General features: G+C 38.6%; 1 protein-coding gene across 2 annotated transcripts in view; it reads right to left on the reverse strand.

Annotated features, from left to right (window-relative positions):
* Nucleotides 1-185: 185 nt before the first annotated feature.
* Nucleotides 186-27,815, reverse strand: part of stag1a (STAG1 cohesin complex component a) — a 50,652-nt gene continuing 23,022 nt past the window's right edge. The window contains exons 2-35 of one of the 2 annotated variants that reach the window (XM_056235581.1): nucleotides 18,313-18,383; nucleotides 18,161-18,234; nucleotides 15,595-15,709; nucleotides 15,342-15,494; nucleotides 14,212-14,308; nucleotides 14,048-14,124; nucleotides 13,752-13,956; nucleotides 13,166-13,317; nucleotides 12,851-12,924; nucleotides 12,646-12,769; nucleotides 12,456-12,554; nucleotides 12,306-12,385; nucleotides 12,112-12,219; nucleotides 11,819-11,933; nucleotides 11,534-11,651; nucleotides 10,756-10,859; nucleotides 10,582-10,674; nucleotides 10,406-10,495; nucleotides 8,579-8,782; nucleotides 6,925-6,995; nucleotides 6,728-6,815; nucleotides 5,186-5,266; nucleotides 5,002-5,094; nucleotides 4,745-4,919; nucleotides 4,373-4,512; nucleotides 3,915-4,016; nucleotides 3,649-3,797; nucleotides 3,426-3,554; nucleotides 2,625-2,827; nucleotides 2,326-2,497; nucleotides 1,725-1,838; nucleotides 1,529-1,643; nucleotides 1,138-1,218; nucleotides 186-683 (exon numbers count right to left, since the gene is read on the reverse strand). In XM_056235581.1, coding sequence (XP_056091556.1) covers nucleotides 660-683; nucleotides 1,138-1,218; nucleotides 1,529-1,643; nucleotides 1,725-1,838; nucleotides 2,326-2,497; nucleotides 2,625-2,827; nucleotides 3,426-3,554; nucleotides 3,649-3,797; nucleotides 3,915-4,016; nucleotides 4,373-4,512; nucleotides 4,745-4,919; nucleotides 5,002-5,094; nucleotides 5,186-5,266; nucleotides 6,728-6,815; nucleotides 6,925-6,995; nucleotides 8,579-8,782; nucleotides 10,406-10,495; nucleotides 10,582-10,674; nucleotides 10,756-10,859; nucleotides 11,534-11,651; nucleotides 11,819-11,933; nucleotides 12,112-12,219; nucleotides 12,306-12,385; nucleotides 12,456-12,554; nucleotides 12,646-12,769; nucleotides 12,851-12,924; nucleotides 13,166-13,317; nucleotides 13,752-13,956; nucleotides 14,048-14,124; nucleotides 14,212-14,308; nucleotides 15,342-15,494; nucleotides 15,595-15,709; nucleotides 18,161-18,189 — 3,774 coding nt within the window. In that variant the 5' untranslated portion in view covers nucleotides 18,190-18,234; nucleotides 18,313-18,383 and the 3' untranslated portion in view covers nucleotides 186-659. Of the gene's footprint in view, nucleotides 684-1,137; nucleotides 1,219-1,528; nucleotides 1,644-1,724; nucleotides 1,839-2,325; nucleotides 2,536-2,624; nucleotides 2,828-3,425; nucleotides 3,555-3,648; nucleotides 3,798-3,914; nucleotides 4,017-4,372; nucleotides 4,513-4,744; nucleotides 4,920-5,001; nucleotides 5,095-5,185; nucleotides 5,267-6,727; nucleotides 6,816-6,924; nucleotides 6,996-8,578; nucleotides 8,783-10,405; nucleotides 10,496-10,581; nucleotides 10,675-10,755; nucleotides 10,860-11,533; nucleotides 11,652-11,818; nucleotides 11,934-12,111; nucleotides 12,220-12,305; nucleotides 12,386-12,455; nucleotides 12,555-12,645; nucleotides 12,770-12,850; nucleotides 12,925-13,165; nucleotides 13,318-13,751; nucleotides 13,957-14,047; nucleotides 14,125-14,211; nucleotides 14,309-15,341; nucleotides 15,495-15,594; nucleotides 15,710-18,160; nucleotides 18,235-18,312; nucleotides 18,384-27,815 lie in introns of those variants that run through there. The other variant, XM_056235582.1, reaches the window with a different exon arrangement.

Consider the following 27,815-nt stretch of genomic DNA (forward strand, 5'->3'; position numbering starts at 1 on the left):
CCTCACCTAAATCTACTGGAAATAAAATACTGACCATTCAAATGTTTCTGAAAGCCAAAATACACAACATGTAACGCCCCCTTCAGGACAACTGTGTCACACACAGAGATGTTTTGGCTCTGACACTCTTTTCTCACCTTCCTTTGTCATTTACCATAATTATGACTATTGCAAACTGTTAAGTGTTATTTATATGTAAATTAGACCGATTGAAGATTGACCAATGTTTAAAACTACTTTTTTTTGGTGGAAGAATCTGTTCGTTGACCTGATATTAAAAGCGACTTCATAATCTAACTGTACAGGGCATCTACATAGTAGGATGGATAAACACAAATATGTACATCTTGAACATATGGGACCGTACATTCTTACATGATAGATCTGTAACATGATTTAAATCCCATCCAGTGCGATTCAGATGAGCTGATGAAGAACCTGTTTGACAGAACAATTCACCATATGTGACCTGATTGGACTGTTAAAATAATCTGTGGATGAATAAAAGCTTCTCTGTGGCATCTGATAAAAGAGGGTTTGTGGAGAGTTCGCTCCAGAATTACTCAGCCTTATCACCAGAGCTTCCGCTCCTTTGTGAACATCTCTTCAGCCCTTGCTTTAATCAATTCAGAAGCTCTTTTTCCAGCTGTTGTGGCATCTCAGAACATGGGCATCGTGAAACCCTGAGAAAAAAATAAAAATAATAATCAGGTGATAATTGGGACTGCATGATTTAGGGAAAATTTTCGATAAATTGTGATTGTCTGTAGGGCTGTACGATTTGGCAAAATTTTGTGATTATATCAGTATGACTATATTATAATTCTAATAAATATTATTATTACTAAATAATACTAAAATAAATATTACCATTGTAATATTTTGCTGTAAAATATAATATGTGTGGAGCAGCATTAACTGCGATACGGGGTGATTCCGATACATAGAAAACATCGGATCATGGGAAACATGCTGTGCCATGCTGAAACATGCATCATATATATTTATTTAATTGAATTGAAGCCTTTGCGATTTGATAATCACACTAAGACATAATGCAATGTTTGGTTTAATCTTGAATAATAATATATTTATATAATGATTCGAAAGCTTTAGCGAATAGCGACTCATTCTTACCGACTCGTCCTCAATCATGGCTGCTGAGTCAAAGAAGTCCGGTCTCAGCTCGGCTCTCTCCCGCCTGTTCCTGGATGGAGGCTGCACAGGATTTAAGATAATGTGTAATTAAATATAGAAACAAAATTCTTAATCACAAGTATTCTGAAACATTTAGTAGTATCATCTATAAGTGCTGGGCAATGTTGTAACTACACCATTATGGTGGAAAGAGAGTCTTTATTCACTGACGGTCATTTGTAAGCAAAATACAAATTGCTAATTTCTCATGCTACAGAAGATTTACCGGTGCCTAATTTTTGGAGGGCTCTTAGAAGTGTGAAGCGGACTTAAAAATGTCCCTCAGGATAGTCTGTGTGTGTCATTGTGGTGTCATCAGCTTGAACCTTACCAGATCAATGACCATGGTGTCCTCAAATTCCTCACTCATGTCTTCCAGCTGTCCTCGAGACGACATCATGACATCCTCAAAGATGGGCTCTGCGTCGTCCTCCATGAGACCACGTCTAGAGTAGAGAAATCAAAGTAACATTTACTACAGCACTTTCCTCCTTTGTTTAACATCCCACACACGTTTCACCACGTACACAGTCTGTCGTACTCCTCCGCTACGGGCCTTCATGTAGTTCATGGCTGTGCGTTCCTTCCTGTTGACCTCCTCCATCTTCTGCTGGCCAAGCCAGGACATCTGCATCTGAGGACTAATCGAGAGGAAACCCACATAATACTGTGCACATACTAGTTGACATAAATCAACCAGTGTTGTTATTGTAAACTAAAACTATTATTAAAAAAAATATTAATTGGAATAAAATATAAATATTAGAGGAAAAACAAACAAAAATGAGAAACATTGCTTTGGCAGCTACTAAAATGACTAAAATTTGAATAAAAATAAAGCTAAATAGAAATATTAATAAAATAATAAAAATGAAAAAGCACATAACAAAATGACAAACTTACACTAAAATGTAAAACTCTTAAAACTAAAAAAATCTAAATAAAAGTTAAATCAAAAAATATAATACATACATAGTATATAAATAATACTAAAATAACACTAAAAACAACATTAAAATTCACAGCATGGCCAAAATGGTGTTCATGGTTTTGAAATAAAATGGATGCGTTGCTTAAGTGTTTGCCTTATTTTAACCATGAAGTGTATTTTTTAGAATGGTCACTTACTTATGAATATAGTCGGATTCAGACCCGGGCTCAGAGTCCTGGTCAGGGAGGAGCTCAGCAGCTTGCCGAGGGTTCTCTCGGAGCACGGTGGAGGTGAGCTGGGGTGTCTGCAGGGCTCCAGGGGTCTGTAGGGTGTCATTCCTCATCATCCAAGAGCCCTCCACACTCTCCTCTGCAGAACCACGACAACACACACAAAACAGCCCATGACTGCTTACTTTTAGGCATCTTAGTCAACTGAACCAACCCACTGTTCTCCCGTCTTATATTAGTATGATTACATCTATTGGCATCCTCACCCTCGATGCGTTTCTTGTGCAGGGGCAGACGGCCCTTCTTGCTTCGTATGGATCCAGCTTTGCTGCTGCTGCCGCTGGTAATGGACATGCGATCTTCATCTCCGCCCGTCAACAGAGAGTTCCTGTAGGAGATGAGCGGCAGCCAGATGTCCTCCCGTCTCTCCATCATCTGCTCTGTCATGAACTTTTCAAGATACGAGTGCCTGTATAGTCAAAGAGAAAACACAATGGCACCAACATATATAATATATATTAATATAATAAAAAAACTATTATCATATATAAAAACATCTATAATGTGCAAGCATATATACATTTACATGAAATTCTCTCTCTCTCTATATATATATATATATATATATACAGAGTATATACTGTATATATTAGTGCTGTCAATCGATTACAAAACACTTGAATGGTTTAATAGCACTTGAATGAATGATAGCATGATCATATACTGTAGCGCAGTCAAATACACACACACACACACACACATTTCTCTTTTATTATTTATATAATTAATGAGTGCCTGTACAGGCAAAGAGAGAACACAGAAAAAACGACATATATAATTAAAATAATAAAATTATAGTTTTATAAGTTTTTCCTTTTTAATACATTATCATACAATGTTTCTATTCAGGTTCTCCAAGGTTCCATCCAATGAAAACTATAACTTCTGTCAACTTTACTCAGTGAACGATTATATGTTCTAATGCACAGTCAGTCTCTATTACTAAAACAAGGCAGCGCTCAAGCATATAAGCATAAAAAAAAAAAGTGCTCTTTAGACCAACTTACACTGTTTTCTTGTCTTGGCGAAGTAGTTTGGAGGAAAATTCACAGAGAACCTCAAGGAAGGCCAGATTCGGAGGGGGATACTCCGGTCCTTTAGGATTCTGATACTTAAAGGCGAACTCAATCCCATCTCTGAATACAGCAAAAATATTTGTGAGAGGTACAATAAGGAAGAGGTCCATTTGGTGTTTGATGAGTAATAATTCAAACATGAAACAGAAGTTACTTGTGCAGTGTGGCCACAGCTTCTCTGGTTTTGATCTGGTCCAAGCCAAAGGTGAGGGCAAAGCGACGAGCCAATTCCTTAATGCCGCTCACATGAGATGAGGTCCTGTCTAAGTTAGGCCCCTGATCCTGGATCAGCTCATTAAAGAGCTGAAGAACAGAAATAACAACAGGAGTATTACAATTATCATATGATTAAAATGATAATGCGAATATCATGTTCATCTTATGCCAGAATATCTCTCAAAATGGAGGCTGTCATCTCACCTGCTGTAAGCTCAGGATGAGTGTCTTGGCACACAGTATTTTATCCGTCTGTCTGGTCTTACTTAGAGTCTCCTTGATGATGTCTCCATAATCGTTGTAGTACTGCAAGTAGTTTACAAGTAGTAAAAGCAGAATGTATGTTGGCGTAACAGTTTAAGTAATATATCTGTTCGCTGGAGCAGAGAACAGCAGGCACTTTCACCTCCTTTTCTATGGGAGGTGAGCAGCGTGGGGGGATTGTGGTTAACAGAACAGATATTAACAGATGTTCAACTTAACACTAGAACACTAGACAGCTGCAAATCAGTACAATAAGTTGAATTAAAATTGTGAATGCTTTCATTGTGGTTGGACAAAAGTATATGTATACTTTGGCGATGCAGAAATAAAAGACAACCCCACAAGATTTCTTCCACTCCAGTGGACACGTCAGGTAAGGTGATGACTGGCTGTCTTACCTTCATGTAGTGTTTGAAGATATCTGCAGCAGCTGGCATGTCTACTATATCATAAATGATCAGCTTGCTGAAGGCAGCTAGAAGGTTCCTCCTCTTGTGTAAGGCCTCAATCTTGTTAGCTTCATCCTCCTCGTCACCCTCTATGTAAAAAACATGAAAACACATCAGCTAGACTTCAAAGCATTAATGAAAAGCCTCTTACAGACTCTTACATCTGCACGGATATCTCATTGGATACATCCATCTCATTCACTGGGTCTCATTCACAAACTATACGCATGTACGTGCACACGTGCAAATGTTTTCCAACAAACACATATTATAATTTTAATTTTTAATTCACCACATCATTAATACTGTCTGTAGGCTCACCTATGCTCTGATTCTCATCATCCTGGTCAATAAACACATGGTCTAGGATGAAGTTGAGCAGCTCGTTCTGTAGGGTGCTGTCTGGATTGAAGACCAGAGGTTGCAGACCCTCTCTGGCCCCTGTGGTGAGCTGGTGACTGAAGATCATCAGTAGGTCGCATAACAGCATGAATGCCTGGAAGGAAGAAATGGGAAGGTGAATGACTCTTGCACAGGCACATCGGTCCTGAATGAAAGGATGAAGGTCTTTAGCTTACCTGCTCTTTAACCGGTGTGTTAACATTTGATAAGCACTGCTGGCACACAGCTAGAAAAGATTTAACAACCCTCCGTAATGCTAGAAGATCATCCTGAAATCAAATCGGTTGAAAGTTGCAATAATCAGTTTGTATTCAAAACCACCTGCTAATTAATAAGGCATTAAATAGATGCCTCACAGACCTTGGATGGAGATCCCTCTGTGATTTTCACCAGCTGCCACAGCATAGAGTAATGAGAACACTGAAGAGCCTGCACTGCTATCTACAAACCACACAATGAAACACACTTAGCTTCAGGACACAACATGATCTACATGAAATCTGCATTAGTCACCTGAAAATCTTCAATAACTGGGTGAATCTCATGGAGAGAGAGAAAAAAAATCTAACATCAAATGGGGAAAAAAATTAGATAGATAGATAGATAGATAGATAGATAGATAGATAGATAAGATAGATAAGATAGATAAGATAGATAGATAGATAGATAGATAGATAGATAGATAGATAGATAGATAGATAGATAGATAGATAGATAGATCTATCTTAATGTGCAATTTCCATACTCTAATAAAAGCATCCATTTTTAAGATTGTTTTGTAAAATTTAGTAAATAACAGGCAACAAAAACTTCCACAATGTATAAATACTAAACACTATGGGTCTCATTCATGAAACATTCGTAAATATACGAGTAAATATGCGAGTGATTTGCGCGTAAAGAGACCTTCCCGAAAACTCTTCTCCTGATTCACAAATACTTCGTAAACGTCAGATGTGATAGTGAAATGTGTGTGTGTGTTAATGAATTCCAATCAGTCGTAAATGGGATGCGCGTGCACGTTCATTCTCAATTACCATAAATCCCGCCCATTAAATTCGACTAACAACAATATATGGGCATGATGTGGGCATGATGCGCATATATATGGGCATGATGCGCATTCATGTCCAATATGTGGACATGAATGCGAATGAAAAAAAACATTCTCAGATGCAGAAATTGAAGTTTTATTATCAGAAGTCCATTCAAAACGCCACATTTTATTTTCAAGCGTACATAGTGGCGTATCGGGTCCTAAAAAAAAGGAAGTTTGGCAGCATATTACAGATGCAGTTAATGGAGTTTCATCTGTTAATCGAACATTCCCAGAAGTGAGAAGAAAATGGTTCGACATTAAGCTTGAGAGCAAAAAATGAATTAGTTCACTTCGGAAAAATAGTAGCTATTCAAACTGGAGAAGGACCACCATCGCAGATGCTATTACTGGCTCTCATAATAAGAAAAAACGTATGTAATTACTATATATAATATTTTTTCAAAATGCTTTGCAAATATGTACCCGATTAAGGTGAATTAAAATGCAGCCTTATTAACGAGCAAAACGTTCGGGTGTTAAGCGCACTATTTACGCGTGGCTGGGAGCAGGTGTAGATTTCTTGTGTACCAACTAACATTTGGAAAATACGAACATTTTAATGAATCCGAAAATTTACGCCAGAACCACTTTACACACGATTTACACAAAAATTCGTTCTGCTCGTGTTTCATGAATGAGACCCAATGTATAGATACTTAATTAAATAAATGAATGCTGCTTTTATTACAGTACTGAGAACTGTTATGAAACTAATGTCATAATCCAATTAATTGTGTTGAAATGTAACATGTTCTTGACAGGCTTTATGAGATTCCTCCATCTCATATCTGCAACAGACGCACCTGCTCTGGCATAGAGCCCTGCTCTATTCCCGTCCTTAGCAACCTGTAGCAGTTCCCAAACAAATCCCATCTGGTCAAGTCATGAGCACTGATGGAGAGATGAGAAGGACACATTGCTTGTTCATTAGCACTCAATGACTCCAAGTGGACAGAAGCAACTTTCTTTTGCACAGTAATTCAACAATACAGCAGCGTACTTGTGAAAGGCTGTGAGTCTCTTAAGAGTGGAGAGAACGTTGTAGATGTCGTCGTCATCCGCCTCTTCCCCCTGTAAATGAGGCAGACATTCAGAAATGTTTGATCAGCGACCCTGACACAAATCTCAGAATCATACACGGTCGTTCACCAACTCTACTTCAGCTAATAACAGCCTCATAGTTTTTAAAAGAGGGAATGATTTTTAATTTTTTTTTTAAACAAAAGACTGTGCTGTTAAAGTGTTAGTTCACCCAAAAAATGAGAATTCTGTCATTAATTACTCACCCTCATGTCACTCCAAACCCGTAAGACCTTTGTTCATCTTCGGAACACAAATTAAGATATTTTTGATGATATCCGAGAGCTTTCTGACCCCCCCATTGACTGCAACGTTATTACCACTTTCAAGGCCCAGAAAGGTAGTAAAGACATCGTTAAAATAGTCCTTGTGACTACAGTGGTTCAACCTCAAGGCCTGTTCACACCGGGACGAATTTCGCACGCGATATTCGCCGACGTTTAACGCCTTGTGACTAAACAAAGGTTGCCAATGTGAGTGTGCACACCGACACGAAAAACGCCACGCGTAAAAGCGTCATTTTTTTAAAAACGCCTCGGTTTCGTTTTTTTAGTTTAGACAACTAAAAACTATTCAACCAATGAGATTGGCGCTTTTGCTCACGTGTCTGGAGCTTCTGAAGTTACAGTAAAACACAACTTGGGGGCGCTCAAACACAAAACGGTCTTGCCGAGCACACATACATAACGGTGAAGAAGATATACGCCAAGTAGCGTCTACACTGCCGAGGAGAAATATGACGAGGAAGATGCAAGGCAAGATGAATGTAGAGCTGCTGGTCTCGTTGGTGTACATAAAGAACTATATGACAAACGCGACAGCGACTACAAAAATCTTGATAAAAGAGAATGTTATGGAGTGGTGTTGCAGAGCAAATGGGCGCCATCTAATGTCAGGGAATGAATTTGCATGTTCACTCGGCTCATCGTCAGCGAAAATCGCTTGGGTGTGAACACAAAAAACGCATTGAAAAACGCTGCCGAATAACGCGCGCCGATATTCGTCCCGGTGTGTACGAGCCTTTAAAGTTATGAAGCAACGAGAATACTTTTTGTGTGCGGGTTTGGAGTGATACGAGGGTGAGTAATTAATGACAGAAATTTCATTTTTGGGTGAACTAATCCTTTAACCACCAAAAACGGCACAAATAAACATCAAAAAGCCGTAGCCAAGTTTTCTGAAGCTATACATGTTCAAATTCGAGTTGATTGGTTTTGTGAACAAATTTGTGAACTGGATCATAACCAGCTCAAAAAAGCTGTTGAGTTCAACTTCCTGAATTACTCATTTGGTTGCAGTGAATAATGAAAAAAATTCAGTCCGTTCCTCACACAAAGCTATCATATTATTTATGACACATTTTTGATGCACTTTTCAGCTGTCATCACTACACTATGAACCACTGTTGTATGGAAAAGAGCTGCAATTTGAAAAAATAACAGCATAAAAGTTTGGGATGGCATGAGGCTGATTAAATAACGTCAGATTTGTCATTTTTCTGATTATCTTTTGTAGTTGAATTAATACTTTAACAATCTCTCTAAATCTGTCCATCACCTCCACAGAGCCCTCACCGCCTGCAGCAGCTCCTCCACCGAGTGGTTGAAGCGGTCGGTTAGTTCATCGATGAGCTGACTGTGGGCGATGTCAACGCGGTTCATGATGGTGTACTCCTCACTGCACAGGATGCTGTAGGTCTTACTGCAGGCCTCCAGCACCTCCGTATCCGTGTGCTTCTCCACCACAAACTTGATCTGCTTGAGCAATGCGTCCAAGTGCTGGAACATTCAAATTCAGTCTATCAGCTGTAACGACTGAGACAAATCAGACACAATTGTTTGTTATAGTTTGCAAGTTATGTTTGGAGCTCACTCTGTGATCTGTGGTCCCATCCCCCAACAGGGGCAAGATAGGTCTTAGTTACCATGACCACGATCAGATAAGTTGGTTTTATTGCTGTTAAAAATGTGGTCACATGTTCAAGACAGAGACGATGGGGAAGACAGAAACAGCCTTTAAAACAGACTTCCCTGTGTTCATTTATCGATGAAGGATCTATAAATGAGCATGCATCCCAGAACATTTTTGTGAATGATTTACTGTCTTGTATTTTATGTATATTAAGTATTTGATACTACGGTATGTATTTTATTATACAACCAACGGTCATTGTAACCTCACCCACACCATGTTTGGTCTCTTTAAATTGGTACTTTGAAGATCCAAATGACTGTGTACATAACACCAACATATTAGTATTACAAGAATCTTTCATTGTGTCTTCATCAGCAACCAATCCAGCTGCACATGCAAATGAGCACGCTTGAAACAAAAGATCCATGAATCAAATTCTCCCCCTTGGAAACTCCACCTTTCTTATTGGTCGAGCCAGCCCTGAAAGTCTGGGACCTTTCTCAGGCTTTAAATTGCACCTCCAGAAGCCCTTCCCTCTCGTTTCCTGCTTCTCAACTGCTGGTTGATTTCTGTGGGGACCCCCCACCGGGGCCCAAGCAAGCTGTGACCACAGCCTGCTATGCTTTTACTCTCCCAAAAGAGTCAGACTGTAGTTTCTTCAATCCAACTCAGAGGAAAACTGCAACTTTGCCATTTACTGAATGGGCAACCATCAACTCTTCTGACTTCCTCACTGCTTGGTTGCCTTCGTGGCCTCTCCGGCCCAGGACCGGCAGGTCACAAGCTGCATGGGCCCAGCCATGTGCTCATGGAAAGAGAGAAAACTTTCAACCAGAACAGAGTCGAACTAACCAGGCAAGTTCATCATATCTTCTTCATCCAACGGAGAAGAATATGATTGCAACTTCAATGTTTGACACTCTCGGAGCCATCAACATCCTTTTTCAAGAACTTCAAGAATTGTTTCCACTGCAAATACCATGCAAGTATCAATTTAATGAGGTGCTCTGAAAATGATAAGCTGATGGTTCTTTTCATTGTTAAATGGATCTTTCCCATAGTTCCATTTCCTGCTTCCGATTCCATTCTTTCACTCACCCTTTTACCCATGTATGCATATGTTTAGATTAGTTATGTTTGTGATTTAGTTAATAAAACTTGTGCACAATACATATTTGGTTCTGATTCTCTGCTTGAAACTAAGTTTACTTTACGATTTAGATTTTGACTACAGGCTCTTAATACTGTACAGTAAGAAAGACATTTCTTAGAATTAATAAACAATTGACGCTGAGGACGAACAGGTGGGTTGATTGTAATATTAATTTTACTACATTCAGTTAATTATATTAACGGATCCAAATATTCATAATCAATTATAACCAATTATTATTGATTATTCATATTTTGTAGAGTTAATTCGCTACACAGCTAACGGGGAATGAAATACCAGCGTTCATTGAGATCCAGCTGGAGAAACTGCTTACCTTCTCCATTCTCCCAGCACTGTACACATCCAGGTCAAAGTATTGCGGGATCTGTAGGAGGTTGGCTACTTTCTCTGCATCTGTCTGGTACTGTGAGTGGAAAACGTGTTTCTCAGCATACGAATGAGCCATTTATGATGTATGAGAGCATGAAAACAGAAGACTTTTCATCCTACTTTTGAGAGTAACATGGGAAAAGCCATGATGAAGTGCTCCGTTAATTTGTTTTTGTCATCAATCTGCATCTTCCTTTCCTTCGCAGTCAAGACCTATACAACAAGACAGACTAAACTAAACACTGATGGCAAAAATGGTTTTATAATAAAATGCCTGTGAGATAAAGGTCTTACCCTTTTCCCAGTCCCTCTCCCGACAGGAGGATGGGCCTCAGCAGCCTGACGAATAGTACAGACAGTCAGCTCGATCAGAGAACCCTCCTGCCTGTCTGACAACACTGAAGACAAACAGAGAATCAGAGAGATAGAGCCGTGCTTATGGTGCTTATGGTTACTACAATTTAAAATAACTTTTTTATATTATATTTCAAAATATTGTGATGGCAAAGCTGAATTTTCAGCTCCAGTCGTCAGTGTCACATGATCCTTCAGAAATCATTCTAATATGCTGATTTAGTGTTTAAGAAACATTTATTATTATCAATGTCAAAAACAGTTGTGCTGCTATAATATTTTTGACACTTTTTTTAAGGATTCTATGATGAACAGCAAGTTCAATTTAATGCATCATTGCTGAATAAAAGTATTAATTTCTTTTTTTTTAAAAGGCTACCAAACAGAGAACATTTACTGCCTAGTTAAAAAAGATACAGTTCATGAAACATGTAGCGTAGCATGTTTTCACACTACATAGTGTAAGTCGTCACAATGAAACGTGTCATTATCTGTAAAGCCTATCATTTATAGGACGTTTAAATTTAATCAGTGAACCAATTATGTAACATAAAACAAATAATGACAAGTTTTGAACTGTCTTCAAAACCAACAAACACTTAGACTTTCATCTGAAAACACAAAGGTTTTTGGGAAGAAGCCTTTTGTGACAACTAGCCCCACTCTCTACTATGATCTATTATTTGCGGCAGTGAAACCCCTCTCAGGGTGACCGTACCCTCCTCGCCCTGCACTGGCTCCTCCAGCAGCAGTTCGGTCATGCACTCCCAGTCCTTCAACAGCTCCTGAGAGCTCTCCCACAAACTGTCCACTAGATAGGCAGCATGTTCATGCAGCTGGAAACACAAAGCACACGTACACCGTGTGAGCTCTGACACAAACACAAGAGATTCTGACCAATAAAAACTAAACTAGCTGGATTCTAGTGACACCTCAGGAGACAAATATTGTGTTAACCTATCATAATTCATGATAAGCAGCTGATCATCAGCTGTGGCCTTACCTCACTCTCCAGAAAGAAGAGCACTAGCATGCGAATGAGGTTTCCGTTTGGGCTGCTCCTGCCCCTGCGTTTAGCCAGAGCCTCCTCCGCCTGAGGATCATGTCTGCTGAACAACCTAAACATGACGTAGCATAGAAAGAGGACTCAAAAAAATTAATAAAATTACTTTGAAAATAAAATAATACATAAACATTCAATTTAAAATGAAATAAAATAAAACATTAAACAAATAAATAATACGACAAAAGCCAAGTTTATTTTACAGAGAAAGTAGGCTATGCAAGCTGGCTCACTTTCGATGTAGAAAATCCCCAGCAGCCACTGCCACAGGCCTGTGAGCGGAGTACACCAGATGATAGACATTCTCACAGTCTTCATTGGACAGCGCGTCCTCGCTACCCCTGAACAAATGAAGAACATTGCATGGAGGAAAGCATCCAGACTGCAGTTATGTTCAGCATTTGATATCATCTTGAGCTTCACTCACTGAAGGATAAGTGTGACCAGTCTAATGGCTTCCACAGCCACATCATACTCTTTATCCAGCGTCATAGACACGATACGATCCTGTGAAGAGATTGTATCGTCATAAAGACATTCAGAGTATTGAAATACCTCTCCTGAACTGCGTTCTTACCTTGAAGCGGTTTGTGAAGAGCTCGAGTTTAGGAAACAGTTCACGGTTTGTGTAGAGGTTTTGTAAGGCTTTCAAACACTTCAAGCGTACTTCACCTTGCTTGAAATGGAGAATGCTGATGTTAATACACGGAAAATGAAGTATTACAGGGGCAAAAGTGCTGCTCTTGGTGTATTCGGATATGGCGTACCCGGTCGTGTAACGTCCAGCCCACGTACTTCAGGTAGCTGTCATTCAGGAAGGCATCGCTGTACATTTTCATCCACACACCGATCTCCTCTATACAAATCGCTCTGATTTCAGCAATTGCATCTCTGCCAGTCACACAGAAGATGAGATCAGACACTCACAGCTACATGAACGCTATTATTGTGAGAAGATACAACTTTGATCACCTATAACGATGAACAAAGATTCCCTTGAAGATCGAGTTCATCATGTTTTCGATTTCATCTTGGTTTTCTTGAAGCTGGTGAGAAATTTTGTTCATATGAGTAAATGATCAGCAGTGACCGTATATTGACACTATCTGACTTTTCACATTTTCTGTCTTCATTTTGTGGGGAAATCTGGTGACAGCCAGGTATTTAAATTCTGTGGAAGATCTCTGTGTGTTGGATTTCATGTGGACCTGGTTATAATCTTAACAGTCTACAAAAAAATAATAAGGGTTTATAAATGAAAAGACAGGAGAGCTTAAGGTGTAATACCTCTTTCCTCTTATGGAGTAGGAGTTCAAGCTTCTCGGTGGCTCTCTTTCCCGCCATTTTGTTGCGTTCAGCTTCGTACTGTCTCTGTGTGTTGTCCTGGTTAATGCTCAGGTTCAGAGCCACGTTCACCAGAGCTGTCATGAGCTTCATGGCTGAGGACAGGTATGCAAACTCATTTTTTTAACAGAGTTTTAAAATATTTCTCTCTACTTCAGTTGTCTCAGGCCACTTTCACGCTGTTGTTTTTATGGAACCCGTTAAATATGACTAGACCTATTTAACCTTTATTGTTATTAAAATATTTTTATTTCATTATATTACGAAACTTAAACCAATTAAGAAATATATAGCTATAGTATTAATGCTGTTGAACTAAAATAAAAAAACAAGTATTTAATAATAATAATAACAATAATAATATCATCTATCCTTCAGAGCAACAATAAAATTAGTAAAATACTAATATTCATGGCTGTCTTCATTTCCTTGTTCATAGATTCTTAAATCATAGAACTTTTATTTTGGCAGAACTTTGTTGAAAACAGCTTTGCTTCATAATTGCTTCTAATTACAAATTTGGGTTTACCTGCCAGAGTGCTTGTGTGTCTAAAGGCTCGGACCTGTGAGTCTGACAGACCCGTGAGCAAAGAAATGACCGTGTCCATCATGTACTCGTCGTAGATGATGCTGTACTGGCACTGACGGATCAGGACGCAGATGAACTCACAGAAGTTGTAGCGAAACTTCTTCCACAAAGGGCCAGAAATGGTCAAAGGGTAATCGCCACTGTCCTGAATTAAAACACAAACAATTACCTACTCCGACTGGAGTTCAAAGGTCGTTCGACTACACTAGCTTCTGTGAATCCAGCAGAAAGGGTACCTCGTCAAACTCTTCTGTCATTTTGCGGATGATTTCGGCATTCTGCATGTTGCGAAACATTTCGATTCTGACAGTGCCTGAAATGAAAGATGATCAGTAATCACTATTATGAATGAATAATATATCATTATTATATAACATAATATAACATAAGTTATTCGTACCTTTACAACCAGAGCACTGGATGAAGAAGTTGATGAGGTCCAAAAGTGCTATATCTCTGTCCTGCTTGTACGACTCGATCCAGTCATCAACGACTGACTGAAAGATTTAGGGACAGCTGTGTCACTATTAACATAAACACAGCGGACGAGCTGCTAAACACTTGCTTTTTTAGCAGAACAATCTGGCTTAAGTGAGTCTGACATGGAGGTTGTAATAACTCGCACCTCCAGCTGTTACATATCCAGCATCTGCTCCTGATCTCAAACATTTGGAGACCAGCTATACATTTCACTCTTCATTTAACAGTGAAAAATTACACACCGTTTAATATTTTATAGTTGTTAAATTAATGTGCTAATGTATGCAATTAATTATACACTACTGTTCAAAGGTTTAGGAATTTTATGCTCATTTAAATAATTACAATTTTAAATAACTGTTTTCTATTTAAATATACTATAAAATGTCATTTATTCCTGTGATGAAAAGCTGAATTTTCAGCAGACATTACTTCAGTCTTTAGTGTCACATGATCCTTCATAAATCATTCTAATATGCTGATTCGGTAATAAAAACATTTATTATTATTACGAATTTTTAAAACAGTTGTGCTGCTTAATATTTAGTGGAAACTATAATACATTTGTTTTTGGATGAAAAGAATTTTTTTTGTTTTTAAAAAGAAATCTTGTAACATTACAAATGTCTTTACTGTAACTTTTCATCAATTAAATGTAGCTTTGCTCGATAAAATGAGTAATATCTTTTAAAAAATAACTATCCAATGGTAGTGTACAAGTTTAACACAATTACATTATTTAACACTGTAAACAAATGTATCTAATTTGACAGTATAATTCATTCTGTTCTGTGTAATTTCTATAAACTGACTAAAACCGATCAAATCTCGAGCACCGAGCATGCTTTACTCATTAAAAAAAATGACATTTATTGTGTATAATTTATTTATATATCAAACCCAGATGGGATATTTAATAAAAGTAATTTGCATTCTTTGTGTGGTGAAATGCAATTATAACTCATTAGACATGAGGCACCTAAAACCAGTTTAAGCTCATTTGCATGTTGATCAGTTTTCTCTTATAATTATATATTTGAGTTTTAATACCTGCATAGCGCTCTTTCCCTGTTTGACCACTTCAAACAGAGTACCGGGATCCCCCTCTCCATTCTGCGGAGCCATTCCATTGGCCTTCCGCCCCCGTGGGGCTCCCATTAAGCCCTTTTCTGATGGTGACTTCCGAGGCTTCTTGTTGGGAGCCTGGAGTCAGGGGGAATAAAAAATGCTAAGTTGCATAAAATGCTAAATATATTTATATTTCTGTGGTAAGTCAAGAAAACAGCTTTTGTGTGAGGCATACAGGTGGTCTGGCAGGCCTCCCTCTCTTCTTCTTGGCCTTTCCATCTCCAGGGTCGTCCAGCTCACTCATGCTCATACTGAGACTCACTGTGTCCTGACCCGACTCACCGGAGTCCCTGTGAGAAAAACACACCATGAACTCTGAACATCTGAGTCATGAAATTAAATAGTTTTTGTCCATCTGATGAAGTAAATTAAACACAAAATTCTGCTATTAAGTGTTTTGCCAGCTTAATTCTAAATAATTAATTTAATATTAATTAAATATAAATCAATTCTAAATACCCTTTCATGGTGGTATATTTTATATTAGAGTATAAATGCATTTTTACATGTCAGTACAGCCAATCAGCCAAATTATATTTAAAATATTTTTTATCAATAAATTGAAATCAATTAAAAAGATAAGTTGTGATTATTTTGAATTAAAACCGGATAATTAATTTGAGTCTGTGAGTTTTGATCCTGTCACACCACTTATTTACATAACAATAGTGAACTGTCCCTGTAAACGACATAATGAAGATGAAATTACTAGGGGTGTAAGAAAAAATCGATATACACTTGAGTATCGCGATATTTTATTTTGCAATACTGTATCGATTTTCAAAAACGCAATATCGATTTTTTTTTTAGTTTACGTGCAAAAATATTCATACTATTGCCGTGGTTCGCGTTTATGTTGTGTTTAAATCCCTACCACTAGATGGCTAGAATGAGACGCACCACTAGTGTCCTCGCCTACAGTGTCTATGATTTTGATTAATATGCGCGAGGGAGAGAGAGCAAGACAGCGCGCGTGTTGTTTGAAGACGTGAGAGTGCGCGCGCGCGGCCGGGGCGCTCTCTCTCTGTCTCTCTCTCTCTCTCTCTCTGCTCGTTTGCGTCCTGTCAAGCGCAGCAGTCTTTCTATTCTACATCACTCACCGATAAAAAAAGGCTTTGGCGGGACACAAATTTGTTTTGGCAGCCGCTAAAAAGCGGACGATTTGACGGGTTTTAAAAGATTAAATACAACCCGAAACTAAAAAACAGACCCCGCCTCTATTTGAGACTGGCCTTTATTTACCCAAACCTGTCGCCACTCGCCACATCAGGCGTGTAAAAGAGACCGGCGTCTATATGGGACTCGCTATTATTTGAAGTTTTACGGTATGTGTTGGATGTACCCTGTATGAATAATAGTGCAAGCATTTTTTTAATGACAGATTGCCCCTCAGATTGCACCTTATGTGTTATGCATTAGCCTAGATGTCACAGTAAGGGGCTATGTATTTTCTTTAACTGACTATTTATATATTTGTTCCTCAATGTTTCCTTTAGGAATTGGGGATATTCAAATTAATTAAACAATCATTAATACCATTGATCAGCCCTACCTAACGTGGATGTTTTTTCCACTAAGAAACAAACATTGTTATGTTATTTTGATTTATACTGTGAAGCTTTGATACAATTGTGAAAAGCGCTATATAAATATACTTGACTTGACTTGAATTGTGTTCGTGTTTTTGCAACACAAAACGTGTTGGATGTACCCTGTGTACTAGGAATAGTGCAAGCATTTATTTATTTTTATTGACATAGACAGATGTCTTTTCTTTTTTCAGATTGCACACATGTGTGTATGTTATGTATTGTGACAGGGGCTATGTATTTTCTTTTATTAAGGCCTACTTGAGCATATACAAATTTGCTCACTAAGAACCTGTGAACCACAATCCCAAACTGGCAGTTTGATTTTCTGTGTACTGAATTGTTTATCTAAAGTAAACTTGTTTGAATTTTATGCACATCATGTCTTTTTTTTAAATAATACTTTCTTAAATTGTAGTCCTACTTTAAAAAAATCGCAATATATTGCCTTATGCACAGTATCGAAATATATCGCAATATATTGAATCGTGACCCATGTATCGCGATACGTATCGTATCGCCAGATTCTTGCCAATACACAGCCCTAGAAATTACATAATTTGAGTCTTTAGAGGTGCCAAGTTCAAAAGTTACCCAGTTCTACTCTCATTTAACTCTCATACCCCCAGACTAGACTAGAATGCATGTTTGAGCTGTTTTATCAGAAAGCAAATTGCACTGACATGTCATAAAATATGTCAGTGCCATTGTTTTGTCTCAAGATGCACACCAGTAATGTTTTTTTTATAAGGCACGTATAAAAGCTACTTAAATGCCCTAACTGAACTAAGGCTTAATTCTGTCTTAATCTAAGCCCTGTCTATGAAACCGGGCCATTATATTTTGTTTATAAGCTTAAAAAAGATTAGTCAAGCATAAAATATTCACTGAATCACATAAAATAAACAGAAAAATATATTTTACTGTGCTCATTTCATTATATACATTGTTTATAGAGTTTTAGATGGCACATCACAATTTATTAACACTTAGAACGTTGTTGGTCAGACACAATGTTTTAGGCTAAATGTTTCAGAAATTTTCTATAATCACATTTGAGTAAGAGAAATCATGACATTGTAGTTGAACATATACTTTAGTTGTAGCTGAAGTTAACTCCAGTGTATGAGTGTAAATGAAGTGGGGACTTACTGTAGCATTGGCAGTTCTGAGGTGATCATGATGATGGAGGGGCAGGTCTGGTGTGTTACAGGTCTGGCGTGTGTGTGTGTGTGTGTGTGTGTGTGTGTGTGTGTGTGTGTGTGTGTGTGTGTGTGTGTGTGTGTGTGTGTGTGTGTGTGTAGTGCTCTGCTGAGATGAGCTCTTTCAGTGTGCTTCAGGTGCTGATGACCGTATTAACACTGCAACTCTGAGCCTGCAGGAGACAGAAGGGAAAAAAGCCTTAAACATTTGTTTGTGAAAACAGGTCTTTAGGCACTAGAAAAACATGCACTTTATTTATAAAATATTATTTCACCAACAAGATCTAGATTCCATAATTCATGACTTTATACAAAGCAAATATTTCTCATTTAAAAATGAGTGATTGATTTATATTGCATAAAACTAAAATACTGTGATTAATGCTACTTAAACACATTTGTATTGATGTCAAAGCCATGAACTTGACACATTGTTCAGGGTTTGTAACCTTGCAGAACTTTTGAAACGTTGTAATATGGACATGAAGTAAATGAAGGCTAAACACCGACACCAACTGGTCATTTGATGAACTGCAGCAGCACATCATTAACAGAGGTGTCAATCTACATAGTCACAGGGAAGAGCTATACAGATCCACACACATGTATTCTGCTTCAAATAAATAAATAAACCGAAAAAATTAACATCCATATTTGATATAATTGAGAAAAATATCTGGGTGATCTATTTTGTCAAGTTCAGATAATTCTCTTTTCTAATAAAATTAACAGTTTGATCTTTTTCAAAGGGTTAAATATTAAATGAATTTGTTACTGACTGGCCAAAAGTGAATTAAACCGATTCATTTAGCATGAAGCTTTCGCCTCACAAAAGCAACAGAAGACTAGAAGCGTCTGTTTGATTGTTAAAACAACACAGGGGCAAAATAATAAGCATTTCATTTAAAACATCAGTTAAACAGTAAAAGATTAAATTTTTGTGTGAATGTGCATGTTGTTCTGACTAAAGTTATCTATCACCACTAGGGGCAGTATGAACCATAAAGTACTTGACCTTTAATGATTCTTTGATGGCATAACAAAATGTGTTTCTGGAGAATTTCCGAACATATAAAAATTATAATTAATGTTCAGTTGGTTCTAAGAGACAGTACTGATCATAAACACGCTTTTAGACTGAGTTTTCTCTCACTAACAGAATGCTGAACTCCAGAGGATGTAAAGCACTTCTTGGGCAACAGTAGGGGGCAGGCTAAGAAAGTTTTCATTAAAATGTTCTTCACTAATGCTCAGATGAGAAATGCACACGAGTTTGATTCACACCATTACACTCTTTAGTTTGCCATATCTCTCTCCCTTTAATGCAGAAAACTCTCACAGTGATGCAAAAGGAAAACCAGGCCTGCCAATGATTTCCAGAGAAATATGTAGCTACTCTAAGGTGAAATATGTCACAATGGAAAAGAAAGTGAAATTGCATAAATCAAGTTATTCATCCCGACCATCACTATATGATATGAGTTTAAACAAACCTCATTGAAACATGCACTACAGGATGGGGATGTGAGTGTAAAGTGGTGTAAAGATGAGGTGAATATTATCCTCTTTTGACTGCCACTAGATGGCTGTACGCTGTAGTTGTCCTTGAGAACTCGGTTTTACAGGTGCGAGTCTGCTGTGAAGTTAAACTGAGTAACAAGGACAAAAACTCTTGTGTAGAGAGGCAAAGCTATGCATTATGTGAGCTTTAACAAGTAATAAGCAGTATAGATGTAGGTAAAAGTGTAGGAAAAGTATCTGGTTGTTGATATTTGACCCTGTAACGTCGTCCTCAGTGGCGTCGTGAACACATGGGAGCGCTCTAAATATGACCTCCCCTCCCCCACTGCCGTTAAACGCTCAACCACCACACAGCCACATTACACCTCACTGACACCACCGCAACACTGAGACAACTACAACACACACGCGTCTGAAAATAATCAGGGATTGAGGTGAAAATGCCACTGTTTTTTTAAACCCTGTAGTTAATTCCACTTTTAATTTCCCGTATTCTTCATAATTCTTGTTATGTAACATTAGATTTCACAGTATTCAATTCTAGGCCAATCTAGTTATGGGTTTTATAGATATTGTAGAAGAACACATGCCACCATAGAGGTGAAAGTATATTGCATATTGTAATTTAAAGGGACAGCAATGATTCATCATGAAAATGGACTTTTTTCTCCTCAACTTGTACACATGGAACACTGATCGTAACCCAGTAACAACTAAACAAAAAAATGCTACAATTTTAATGTTCTCATTTTCATTTCATTAGTTATTTTTCAGAGATGGTTAAACAGACAATAGTTTGTCTGTGGTAATAAAAATAAACAAACTAAAAAATACACAGCTTTTATTTCTAGTGTTTTTTTAGCATTTAAATTAAGATTATGTTAATAGAACTAAATTTATATAGTTTTAAGAACGACAGCAGCTCTTCTCGGAAGTTTGGAAGACCCCATAGTAGGCGCGGGCTCCTGGTTAAAATCCACTGTTTAAGGGACTGTTTAGCCTACATAAAACTGTTTTCGACTAAAAACAGAAAACTTTTTATGCATTTTGGCATACACGACAATGGCGTTTTAGGGGGCGGAAAATGTAAACATTTGAAAACGGGTTTCAAAGTGCAATTTTTTAAAAACAATACCGTTATTGTCAAAACGCAAATTTGTGAAAATGGTGATGTCATGTATTACATCAGTCTATAGACCTTATGCACCAGAGAAACAAGGGCGCCGCCATCTTTAGAATATTGTCTTTAAACTTCCATTTTTGCGGTCGCTCTGTATATCTCTATGGCATTGCTGTCCAGGAGTAATTAGCTTTTGAAGTGGATTTACTTAATGGAAAGTTATCATGAGGATTGTAATGTTTAAAGCAGATGTCTTAAAGCAACACTATGGAACTTTTCAACCTTCATAATATATTTCCAAGACCCTTGTGATGGTACATCGACTTACAATAGGTTAAATGACACGTCTGCCATAGCCTGACGTGGTCTGTATCGCTTTTACTCGCACTATGTAACACTAAGCACACTATGTAACACTAAGCACAAAAAGAACTACAAAACTCGACTGCTTTACGGCATACGTCACTTCCCCCACCACTTCCTCAAATTGTCTATGGCCATTGCAGACATCCCAAGTCTATAGCGTCTCCCTGATGCCCGCAAATTAGTTCAAATCTGCCGGAATCTAGAGCGCGCATGCGAGACAGAACATACTGCGCGCATAACATACATAGTGCGAGCACGGCAGAGAGGGAGAGAGCGAGAGACCTTGCGAGTGTGCCTCACGAAAGCTAGGCCTACATAAATCGCCAGGGGGGAGTCAGGTCAAGCGACCTGCATGCTATGGCGAGCGATCTCCTTTTATGGGCACAGACCAATCTGAGCTCATTGAGAGCTGCGCATATCCCTGGCCCCCAGAATTTGGGTGCGGATTTGCTCTCATGAGGCTACACTCCCCTCAGCGAGTGGTCTCTGAACTCACAGATGGTCAGTCTGATATGGGAGGTGTTTGGCAGAGCCGAAATAGACCTGTTCGCCTCGGAAGCCAATACACACTGCGAGATGTTCTTCTCGAAGAACAGGGACGCGTTGGCCCACACCTGGCCCAACCGCCCCCTGTACACTCCCCCCCCCCCCCCCCCGTCTCGATGATTCCACAAGTCATCAAACGGATCAGAGAGAGCGAGTGCCCAGTCCTCCTGGTGGCTCCTCTCTGGGAATCCAGACCGTGGGAGGATTAACCCCTCCAGACCTCCCTCTGTGCCACCATGGGACCTTTCCACGGTCCTGGGGGCTTTGAAGGGTCCACCCTTTGAACCGCTCCAGTCGGTTGATCTCAAACCTCTCTCGCTGAAGACCGCTCTTCTGTTAGCATTGGCATCTATCAAGCGAGTAGGTGATTTGCAGGCTCTCTCTGTGAGCCCGGCATGTCTGGAGTTTGCTCAGGATAACTCTAAGGTCATCCTCAAGCCCAGGCATGGGTATGTGCCCAAAGTGCTCTCAACACCGTTCAGAGCACAGGTGGTGAAATTATTGAGTCTTCCCCCTTCTACTGAGGATGGGGAGGTTAATCTTCTCTGCCGTGTTAGGGCGCTGAGAATTTATCTGGAGCGTTCTGCGTCGTTTAGACAACGGAGTCTGGGTTTATTAGTGTGGTATGGTGGCGGTTACTGACTTAGTACTTAGTTAGTATTATGGCTTGTTCTGTTTGCTCAGGGCTCTGAGTTGCAGTGGCAACCAGTTATTCAGTGCGGCGTTTTGCATAGTGTTCCCACTGTGTATAGCTACGCAATACGAAGTGACCGTTCGAAAGGCAACTACTTGGTTACTCACGTAACCTCAGTTCCCTGAGTTAGGGAACGAAGTATTGCATAGCCGGCCGCACTGCATTAAACTGGCTAGTTGTCGCTTCAGTCGTATAAACCTGCTATAATGGCGAATTCAGGGACTAATATAGGCTGAGGCCACGCCCCTTGACGGGCGCCATTGGATGTGCAGTTGCTGCAGCACAGCCTATGAGCGAGCCAGGCGCTCTGTGGGCTAGCTGTGCAGCTGCAAATGCGTTTTACATAAAGGTTTCAGTAAATCAGGAAAAAGGAGTTTTCCCACTGCATATAGCTACGCAATACTTTGTTCCCTAACTCAGGGAACTGAGGTTACGTGAGTAACCAAGTAGTTATTCCGCATTCACATTGTTCCAGCAAGATGGAGGCCAACTGAATGGAGGCATTGAGGTGTATTTTTAAATAGAGATCAATATTCTCAGATCATGAATTATTGTAAAACAGAAATAATGATACCGTGTGGTTGAAAAGTGTGAAGCTGTTTCATACTACTACGTGACAACTGCTCTCTCTGGCTCAGCGGCAGCCAACGCTGATCTAAATGTTAGCTGTGATCGCACTTATCAAAGGTTTAATAGACATAGCCAAATCGCTGACATTTAGATTGTCTGAATCGAAATTGCGACCTTTCAATTATTAATCGTGCAGCTCTATCTTACACTTTTTAATGCCATCTTAAAATCTTAAAAAGCGCGGATAAAACGAGGCATGATGGAAGATGTCCACATTAAATAAAATGCCAAAACAACCAATAAAGGCCTTAAAGTCCAGAGAAAAACTGGGCAACTGGGCAAAAATTTACAATTTAAAGACCTGATTAATGTTTATATGTTGTTGGATTATGCATAATTGGTGTGAGATTATAAATGTATGTACTCTACTCTCAGTAACTAGGATGATCTATCTGTACTCAAGACATATTTACCAAAATGGCCATCACTACTCCCTAATTAAAACTAATATAGTTCATCCAAAAGAAACAAAGAAAGGAGCAATGCACCAGCCAGATCAAAACAGCTATTTTCCAGATTGTGGCTTTGCTTTGAGTCCACTGTGCGGAGGGATGAGTGGTCAAAGTCTAAATAAAGGTGTTGAGAGCTTATCAGTGTTGTGTCTGGATGTGATTCAGTAAGTCTGTGGCTGAGTCTTGGTGTTACTGAATTCAAACATGAGTCAATACACATCACCCAGTATATATTTAATAAATATAACATCTAAAATGAGAGGCTGTCAGAGTGTTTGGGCTAAAATAAAATCTTTACACCTACACCATGAGAATTTCTTGAAGGGAAAAATAAAAACCAACTAGCAAAAAGTTACAGTATGAAAACATTAATAACGTGGGTGTAAACAGACAACCTTCATCTGTTCCTCATTGGAACAGAATTGAAACAGCTAATGCAGTCGTGACCGACCTTCATTCTCTCCTTCGCTCAAGTGTTTTATTGGCATAACAAAATTGCTTCATATTGCCAAAACAACAGAAAATAGAACAACAGAGCAAGAGAAGCAGAGAACACAAATGAGTACAACAGTTATGGACAAAATTAATATATCACATATAAATATATAGCGATTAACAGACGAAAATCTGAATCTCTAAATGTACTGTCCATCAACAATGCCTTTTTTTAAAGTCATTGAGCATTGTGTCCTTATTTAATCACTGTAATGTGTTTCAGTGGAAGAATATTTTAAAGGGTTTTCGAGAATTAGCCTAATGCCTTTTTTGGTATAAAGCGTGAAGATAGTTCTAAAAAATCAGGTAATGTCGTTTGCTTCTACAGTTTCTCTTTCTCTCTCTCTCTTATTCTCCAGTGGTGTGGAGATATGATTAATGAACACTACTGTGAGGAAAAATAGTGCTTTTTTTTTTTTTTTTACAAGATCTGTCTTCTCTGATATAATCACCTTTGTTTCACAGCTCTCACAGACCTTCAGAGCAATCCTTCCCTTCCTCTCTCAACCTAATAAACCATAAAATACATTTTTTTTTAAATCTCAACCTTCTACCCCGTTAGTTTAGAAGAGTGGTAAACTTGAGCTGCAGGCTTCGATGAAACAGACTGATAAGTTGGTAAAATGTACGGACACTGAATTAACCGAAAACAAACAGCCAATATCGACTACCTATTTCTTTTCATAATGATCGGGCGATACCGATCCTGATCATTCAAGCTTTATAAAAAAAAGTGGATATAAGTCACCCTCTGTTGGCTGCCACTTTTAACCCCTTATACCCTAAATGTATTTTTAATGATTGGCAAACTCTTTTAATGAGTGGCATCCTTAAAAGTAATGGCTTAGTTTTAGTAACAAAAACACAAGGTATCATCAAGTACATAGTCTCAATAGATCATGTTTGGAGGTTCTTATGTTACAACACTACTGATAAAACCCCAATCAGAGCATGTTCCAGTTGTAAAACAATGTCCGATTGGTCTTGACCATCGACTGTAAAAAAGTATGGACGATTGGACGTAGTGTCCGTGACGTCACCCGTAGGTTTCTGAATAGCATTTTTGAAGACCAAAGTGGGCACTACAACGTGCGTCACTTCCGGATAATCGAAAATGGGCAGAGGTGGGATCAGCTGAGGTGATGTGACGGCTAACGGACAGTAGACAAACGGCTAGTAGTGACAGCAGCGACAATCCACCTGTCACTCAAATGGCCACGGCCTTAATTATGCAGAACTTTAAGGCTTAATATAATTTAAACGGATTTATAAAGTTAAAAAAAGGAGTTATAAAACAGTTCACCCCCCTCACAGTTGTCATGAAGGGCAAAATTAGCCCAAAACCACTTTTTGTACCAGGCTGTAAACATGTTTTTTTCTGCTGTAAAGTTGGGCATATTAACCTGGGGAGTATTTGTTATTGACTCTTTTTTGGAGCCTGTCTCTAGCGGGCAGTCGATGAATTGCAGTTTAAGTCACTTCCGTGTTGGATTCAAGAGAGAGACCGAAAGGTTGCCGCTTGGTCTCGACACATCGTCCCTATACACCATTCCCAAGATCCAGTTTCCATTGGTTGAACTTTCAAATGATGTTGGAAAACATTCCGTCATGATGGCGACACACGCGATCGGATCCCGGAAGTCCTGTAGCTTTAGCCACACAGCATATCATGATAATCCGTGATGATTTTCTCAAGATATACACAGTACACGTTATTTTGTGGGCTCGTTTGAATCGAGGCAAACTGCTCTAAATAAAGATGTGTGATATACTATGGTTTGCTAATATTTCGCGAAGTTACAAAGCAGAACGTTGCGCAAAAGCCGCATCTGTACACGGTTTACATTCGCGTCGGAGGCAACTTTTTACCGTTTTAAGTCATTAAATTGCGATCAGTTCATGAGGTGAGCCAAATTTAGTGGCTCTCGATCAAGTCATAGAATGTGATTATCGGCCGATGGTTTGCGACCGATCGATCGGAGCCTCCCTAAGCGAAGGTAATTGTGTCACTCACAGTATCATATAGCCTACATGAGCCACAGTCAGTCTCAGTAAACTCACAGTAGCTGTAACACAAAACAGGACAACCCATTGTGATTTTGATGGCTTAATTTAAGGAATAATTCAGATATGTTCCTCATACTGACTTACAATAGTACATTTTCAAATTTACTATTTGAAAGGTAGGTAAAAACCAATACAATAAAATATTGACAAAAAAATGTCCTTAAACAAGATCAATTAACTTGAGACAAAAATATAATTCCAGAGAAAATATTCTAAATTAAAGTTGATTTTGCTTAAGGTGCGGTCACATTTACTATTGTTTGGTGAATTTTTGAGGGACAAATCCAGTAATTTCATTTTCACGTGAGCGTAAAATAGTTCCCCACACAGATTTTGCAATAGGGCCGAAGCTGGTCACGTAAATTTGACAGACAAAAGAAAGCTGCTTGGATTGCTGCACTTTTGACAATAGACAATGGACCTTTTCACCAAAATTTCAGTAATGTGACCGAGCCTTTACCCTGCTGGCAATGGAGAAAGAAAAATAAATGTAAGATATATTCTCTGCAAACTAGTTTATTAAGCACTTCTCAAGTAACTATATGTTGGTTTAAGAATGTCTGACATTTGTTTTGTTTTTTGTAGTGAAGCTGGTGAGTCTCTCTTCAGTGCCATTTTTGATATGTAAGCATTTGAACCGTTAAGTAAGTCTTGCCAGGGAACATCATAATTGCTTATTACTCACAGATTATTATTGAATTACACTAGTGGTTTGAGGGCAGAGCAGAAATTGTGCAACATTCTCAAAGGGATGCAAATAAACTATGTCAGAGTTTTGCAGCGTGTTACTGTTTGCTCTTCAGTCACCGGCTGCCAACCCAGGACGGCTGCCAAGCTGAGGCGAGACAATATTATTGACCATCGGCTGCGTTTTAATCCATAATGGCCTGTAACAAATGCACTCGCCCAAAACAAGCCTCTAAAGACACATCGAGCAGTAAAACAGTGTGTTTGAGTGAAACAACTGTTTCGGGCTGGTCTGGTCTCCAATAAAGCTGCACAACCTGAGAGCGTCTCTAGAGTAATACGGCTTCAGGAAATGGATCCGTTTAAAAATGTCTGACAAAGATGTTATGCAGATGGCATAACAAAGCAGTAATTAGAGCTAGAATGTGTCAAGATTTAAATAAAATCATCTTCCTCTTCTGGTCATTTTCTCCTTTCAGATGGTTTTGAAGGAAAACGATTTGAAAACCATTGCAAAAATAACAGTGGACACATTAAGCAGCATGTTTAGTCCAACATTACAAAAACAAAAGCAAAAAAAAAAAAACAGTTTCAAATATTACATTAACCACCAACCGTAACACAATGACAAATATTAAATATAACGACATTATGTAATAACCACTAACACCAATACATTCCTAGCGGTCTGATTTTAGGAGGTGGGAACATGTTCGCCGTTCACAGATGCTGTTTTTTCAAGATGCTAAATTTCCACAAGATATTCCAATATCGGTTCTTTCCAAGCCGCACACTTGTTTCATTAACAGGAACCATCCAGCTGCGAAGTCAAGCAGCACTTAAAATTTATCACTTTTTATCACTGCCAGAGTTCAGCTCAAGCCATCAAAATAATGCGTACACATTCAGACAACTGAAAGCTGTGAGCATCAGCATTAAAACATACACCTACATTAATTCACACGAAAGAAATATTTTACAGGGATAGTATGGACAATACTTTAAATATTTTATTCTAAAATAAACT

This window comes from Rhinichthys klamathensis, unplaced genomic scaffold (genome assembly GCF_029890125.1).
Source record: "Rhinichthys klamathensis goyatoka isolate OS25496 unplaced genomic scaffold, OSU_Roscu_1.1 h1tg000422l_1, whole genome shotgun sequence".
NCBI lineage: Eukaryota > Metazoa > Chordata > Actinopteri > Cypriniformes > Leuciscidae > Rhinichthys > Rhinichthys klamathensis.